The 6,760-nt window shown below is 40.7% G+C and overlaps 1 protein-coding gene across 2 annotated transcripts in view; it reads left to right on the top strand.

Moving 5' to 3' along the window:
• Positions 1 to 6,760, top strand: part of Arpc2 (actin related protein 2/3 complex subunit 2) — a 37,396-nt gene that overhangs the window by 22,290 nt on the left and 8,346 nt on the right. For both annotated transcript variants that reach the window (XM_004641344.3, XM_023701403.1), the window contains exons 6-7: positions 1,600 to 1,786; positions 2,653 to 2,746. In XM_004641344.3, coding sequence (XP_004641401.1) covers positions 1,600 to 1,786; positions 2,653 to 2,746 — 281 coding nt within the window. The remainder of the gene's footprint in view (positions 1 to 1,599; positions 1,787 to 2,652; positions 2,747 to 6,760) is intronic.

Raw genomic sequence — 6,760 nt, 5'->3', positions numbered from 1 at the left:
TTTTTTTTCCAGAACTGGGTATTGAACTCAGGCCCTTGTGCTTGCCAGGCAAGCGCTTATTCTACTGAGTTATCTCCCCGACCCCAGCAATACATTTCATAATCCCCAGTTTTTATTTTTTGTTTTGTCATTTTATGTAGTCAGTACAAGGTCTCCCTACACACCTTAGCCTCCTAGTGATCCTCCTGTTTTCAGCCTCCCAAGTGCTGGGATAACAGGCGTGTGCTACCGCACCCAGACTTGGTTGCTGGCTCAGCGCACCCGGGGGCAGAGGCAGGGCTGACTCAGCATGGGGGACCACAAATCATATCCTGGTCCCTGTGCCTGCCAAAGCAGATGTTTAGACTGCTGAGCTATGTCACTGGCCCCATAATTCCCAGGTTTTTTTTTTTAAAGAAAAGCTTTCTCTTTTACAGACAACATAAAGGTCTGTGGAAAAAATTCCATGCAATCTGCAAACAAAACAAAGCAACAAAAAAATGCTAGTTTCCAGGAGAGAAAAATCAATATACAAGATGTAATTATATTTCTCTGTATTGACAAAAATTGGTATTTCATAAAGAATTGAACACTAAATTTTTAATCAGAGTTCTCAGATTGTTACTTTTCCCCATTCTTTTTTTTTTTTTTTTTTGGCGGAACCGCTATTGAACTCAGGCCCTTGCACTTGCCAGGCAAGCGCTTACTCTATTGAGTTATCTCCCTGGCCCCTCCCATTCTGTATTTATAGTTAATCATTTTTAGTATTGATTTAAAATTTTGAATAGCATTTGTTAACTAGCTGTAAGTATTTACAGGAACTTTGTAAGAATGAAAGTTTTGCTGGGGAGATAACTTGGCAGCATAAGCACCTGCCTACCAAGCACAGGGTCCTGAGTTCGATCCTGGTACCAAAGAATGAATGCTTGTTGTTTTTTTTTTTTTAATTTTATTTATTTATTTATTTTTTGTGTGTGGCCAGCTCAGCCCACCAGGGGGCGGGGCTGGCTGGCATGTGGTGCTGGGGGATTGAACCGCAGTCCCTGTGGTTTGCTAAGCTTGTTCTAAGTAGGTGCTTTAGACCACTGAGCCATCTTACCAGCCCTTGTTTTTTTTTTTTTTTTTAAGAGGTTTTTAAAATGTATTTAGCACAAGGTCTACAGGGCCTTGCTATGTAAATTGGACTCCTAGTGATCCTCCTGTTTTCAGCCTCCCAAGTGCTGGGATTAAAGGCATGTCACCACACCCAGTTTCAGTCCATGCCTCAGTGCCCTGGGGGCAGGGCTGGCACAGTCCCTGCACTTGCCTAGGCAGGTGCTTTAGTCCACTGAGTTATCTGACCAACTCTTGTTTTTGTTTCTGAGACAAGGTCTCACCACGTAGTGCAGGCTGGCCTTGAACTTACATACATAGTCCAGGCAGGTTCACACTCCTGGTGATCCTCCTGCCTCCTTACTGGGAGCACCAATACACCTGGCAAGAATGAAGGCTTTATTTTGCTCTTACGAAGTAGCTAGAAATGGACAACATTCTACTTGGATAGAAAGTATAGTTTTTGAGACAAAACCTCATCAGACCCTGAAAAGTTGGTGTAACTGCTGGTGATTTTCCCCCTTCCAGGATACAATGTCTCTTTGCTATATGACCTTGAAAATCTGCCTGCATCCAAGGATTCCATCGTGCATCAGGCTGGCATGTTGAAGCGAAATTGTTTTGCATCTGTCTTTGAGAAGTACTTCCAATTCCAAGAAGAGGGCAAGGAAGGAGAGAACAGGGCAGTTATCCACTATAGGGATGATGAAACCATGTGAGTATAGAATGTGGTCCTAAAGCCTGAGAGAGCTTGCCTGGCTAGCACCAGGGCCTGAGTTCAATACCTGGTTCCGCCAAAAAAAAAAAAAAAAAAACAGCTAAAGCCTGAGGGAGGCTGCCATGCAGACTGTGGTTAGACCTTAAGCTTGGTTCTGGGTGCCAACCTTTCCTCATAAAAAATTTTTACACCACAGTGTAGATGAGGAAGACCACTTCTAATCTCTGCGTGCTCAGAACTGACAAAAAGATTAAAAAGAAAATAGAGGGGCCAGTAGAATAAGCACTTGGCTGGCAAGCACAATCCCGGGTTCCGCCAAAAAAAAAGGCAAATAGAACCACTATTCTGATTTCTTCCTAGTACCCATCTGCCTATCCCCAAGTAAAGAAAACAAATAGCTCATATAATCTGTCAGCAAAGGCTGACCAAGGTTCTGTTATTGCAACTTTTATCTCAGTACTGTGAATCTCATATAAAGAAATGAAATTTTTGGGCCAGGGAAATAGCTCACTGGAATAAGCACTTTCCTGACAAGCACAAAGACCTGAGTTCAATCCCCGGTTCCGCAAAAAAAAAAAAAAAAAAGAAATTTTTAAATGCAATTAAGTATCACAACTTCTTAGATTTCATGCCTTACCTAAGTAAAATTCACCTTTGGTAATTTCCCCTTGGTGCTTAGGGATCCATTTATTACACTGACTTTGTTGGCCTCAAATGCTAGTAGAGGCCAGCACTGCCTTGGTGTACCCTGTTTTATGGATTGAGAGATAGGACATTAGCCTTCTGTTTTTCTTGGGGATGAAGTTATTGACAACACCCTGTTCTAATTCTTTGTGTACTCTTCTGGGTTTTGTTCCCTGCAGGTATGTTGAATCTAAAAAGGACAGAGTCACGGTTGTCTTCAGCACGGTGTTTAAAGATGATGATGACGTGGTCATTGGGAAGGTGTTCATGCAGGTATGGGGCAGGCATTGGAGGGAACTATGGGTGTTCATGCAGGTACCGGGTAGGCTTTGGGGGAGGACGAGGGTGTTTGTGCAAGTACAGACTGTGGGGTAGTGACTAAGTCTTTGCACCAAACTTGCCATGAGCATAGGAAAGAGAAACAACAGCTCTATTGATGTTTCAACTTGTTGAAGCCACTACCAAAAAATTCAGTGAATCCTTCCTGTCATGGCCACTTTGATCCAAAGCTTGGTCATATGTGCCCTCTTGTGTTTCCTTAGATTTCTAGCAAAGTCTGTTCTTATCTGACTTAGTCGTAAGGTCTTTTAAGAGTGGACCAAATCAAATCCTTGTGATAAATAATGCCTTAATAGATCTGGCTGTTGATCAGACAGAAGGGACCCAGGTTGAGTTTGAATGAGTCCCTGTGGTGCCTCCCTCTCAAGAAGGTCTGCTAAGGAGAGTAATGGGGTTTAACGGGACACTGATTAGGTTGTGCATGCAACTGAGTTCTGACCTTTATACACCTGTTCTGGCTGTGTGGTAGGTCTGCTACACAGTCACTGGCTCTAGGACCCAAGAGATTTGGTCAGATGTACGAGATATAATAAAAGATATAAAAATTACCCTTTTTTTGAGATGTTTCATTATTCAAAATCTAGGGGCTGAGGAGATAACTCACAGACATAAACACTACCTGGCAAGTGCAAGGACCCAAGTTCAATCCCCGGACCTGTATGCTGTGCCAGCCCCAGAACTGAGTATGGTGGTACATACTTATATTCCCAGCTCTCAGGAAGTTGAGACAGGAGGATCACTACAAGTTGGAGACCAGCCAAATGGAAGTTTTGTAGCCTAGGGGCTACAAAAGTGAGCACAAGCCCAGCTAGAATTGCATAGTGAGACCCTGTCTCAAAAAAGAAAAGCTTATACAGTAGTTGAATGTTTTAAACTTGAGTACTGTCATTCTGTTCCTTGGCAGGGTAATGAGATTTTAAAATTCAAAAATAGTCTTTTTTGCCAAGTAGATGTGAAGCACAGCTGTACTTAATGTAGGATATGTATATGTAGCTTTATGAATGACTAATGAATTTCAAAAATGGTATCTCAGGTTCGATGGATCTCTTTAGTGGGTTTTTTTATTATTTTTTTTTTTTTTAGTGGCTTTTTGTGTTTTGGCTAATTAATCAGAAATGCTAGTTGGGGAGTCGTTATGCATAAAAAGTAGAATATTGACACTTAAGCCTCTGATAGTATGAACTTTATGAAAGTGTGTGTATACATGTCTCTTAAGCCCTAAAAGTAAGCTTCTAGACAAGCATTTCATGTATTTTGATTGTAGAATTGATAGGGGAATTAAAATTTAGTAGCTTAGATATTAGGCTAAATCTAGTCTAGGGAACTAATTATAAAAGCTATGAGTATATATTTAGATTTGGCTGAGGGTTTGGTTTTTTTTTTTTTTAACCAGTCTTGTCTCATTTTATTCTAAGAAATAACTTATTTTTGTACTTTAAATAGAACTTACTGGAGATACTTTTCCATAGAAGAATAAGGGGAGTTGCTCTTTATTCTGTTTTGTTTTACAAATTTAAACTCTTCTCTCAATTTCCATGTGGCAGGGCTCTTACCTAAAAAGGAAAACCAGGAACTAGGGAGATAGCTCAGTAGAAAAAGCACTTTCCTGGCAAGCACAAGGGCCTGAGTTCAATCCCCAGTTCTAAAAAAAAAGGAAAACCAAAACCTCTTTTATGTCTGTTCCACTGCCAGTATTTCTCATGAGTGATGTTTCCACCATTATGAAAGCCATATTCTAAAAACAAAAAAGCCATATTCTGCCTAAGAATGTAAAAGGTTGGGGTCAGAGCCGGGCATGGTGACAAACAACTGTAATCCCAGCACTCTGGAGGTTGAGGCAGGAGTATCATTGGGAGTTAGGAGACCAGCCTGGGCTACAAAATGAGCTCCAAGCCAGCCTGAACTACATAGGGAGACCCTGTCTAAAAAATAAGAATAAAGGTTGGAGTCAGAAAATCATCTGCCTCTTTCACAGAGAGCACATTGGCCAAGCAATAGCCATGACTCATCCACATGGCTGACATTGACAAAAGATTCTACAATCTGAGGTATAGGATCTCAGGATAAATCCTGAGGGGATTTCACTGACCTTATCAGACCCAAAAGCTACAACTCTTGTTGCATAGGTCCTACTTTACCTTGGTCTTAACCATCCAGCGAAAAGTATGAAAATGAAATATAAGAAGTAAAGCCATGCTGTTGTGTTGAGCTGTAGGGGACTCAGGTCAACAATTTCTGACATTGCCAGTGAAGTGGAAGACCCAATACTATTATGGGCTACTGGACTCTTTTAGAATATTTAACTGAGTTTACACACCTATAATATTCAAATAATGGAACTAAACAAAAAAAAAAAAAAAGGGATACAGATGAATGTCCATTTTGTATCTGTGTATTCAAAGTGGTTAGGATAGATATATAGTTACATTCTCTTAATGAATAGAGGGATTTGTTCTAATGGTGTTTGTAAATAGGATATCATGTCCGCATCTTGTATAGCAGTTAACCACTAGGAAGAATGTATGTAATGTGTGAATTATTGAAACTATCCTACCAATTTGATTTGAAACTGTCTCATTGCTATTTGTTTATCAATAAAATTATGGGGGGAAAAAGAAAAGAAAATCATCTGCCTATGACCCTTTCCAAATTCAGGGAGACTTAATTTGTTGGAAATGACCATAGAAACTGGACTTTTGCTGGGTCTTCCCCAAGATAAGTCATCTGAGTTGTTTGCTGGACCTAGAATTTTAGAAATGTGTGATCTAACGGAAGTTTGAGCTCATTCGTGGTCACTAATCTGCTTGCTGTGGCCATTGTGAGCTTTTCCCTTCTAGCATGCACATGCAACCTGATGAGGATGCGAGCTTGCTTTTGTAATTGGGCAGGCACACTGGGGGGTCTTTCCTGCCTTTGGGGAAATGCAGATAAGATATTCCATTTCCTGCTCCGGTAGGTGCCTACTCCTGGCCATTGGTGTGTCTGCAGACGTACCTGTCGCTCAATGGATGAAGTCTGGTTAGGCACCATCATTTCAGCACTGGTTCCTTGAAAAGCAGCAGGGAGGAAGAGGGAACAAGAGGACCAGCAGTTATACTTCTAGAGATTAGGGTGCAGTGAACTATAATTCTTTCCATAGCGTAAGATCCGATCAGTAACTGAAGAGTAAAGTGTAAACCATTAGTTTCTTTATATGCAGGAACAAGATGGAGTCTGCCTTTTGGGTAGTTGTAAAAGTGCTATTTTGAGGGTACTTTCTGCTTGTTTCCATCTGTGGTTATGTCTGTAGCTTTTTTATGAGTACTTATAATCAAAGTCAGTAATTTTGGTAAATGTTGCCAAACTGTTCTCCATAGGTTATTGTAGTGTTTTCTCTCCAACTGACAGTGGATAAGCACTCATTTCCCCAGAGCAGACTGTCAAACTTCTGGATTTCTGCTGCTCTGATAGGTTAAAATGGTAACTATGGTCTCTTACACATGAACACAAAATATCTTTCCCTATATGAAAAGCCACTTGAGCTAGGCCTCTGATCCCAGCAATTTATAATCCCAGCAGTTTGAGAGTGAGGCAGGAGGATCACCACAACAAGCGAGGCCAGCCAGGGCTACAGAGTAAATTCAAAGCAAGCCTACATAGCAAGACCCTGTCTCAACAAAACAAAAGGCATTTATTTTTCTTTTCCTGTGAAATACCTGTCATTTATTCATTGTGTCATTGACCTCAATTCTTTATATGGTAAGAAAGATTAGCCCTTCATCTATGGTAAGAATTGCTATTTTCTAGTCTGTCAGACTATCTTAGAGAGTTTTGTCTCCACTGTGAAAATTTGTCTTTATAGAATAAAATTGTCACTCCACATCGCTAGCCATTCGTGAAATGCAAATTAAAACTACATTGAGATATCATCTCACCCCAGAAAGAATGGCTATCATAAAGAAATCACCC

Source organism: Octodon degus, unplaced genomic scaffold (genome assembly GCF_000260255.1).
Source record: "Octodon degus isolate 3935 unplaced genomic scaffold, OctDeg1.0 scaffold00135, whole genome shotgun sequence".
Lineage (NCBI taxonomy): Eukaryota > Metazoa > Chordata > Mammalia > Rodentia > Octodontidae > Octodon > Octodon degus.
The sequence above is the reverse complement of the archived record's forward strand: the minus strand, read 5'-3'. Positions and strand labels throughout refer to the sequence as shown.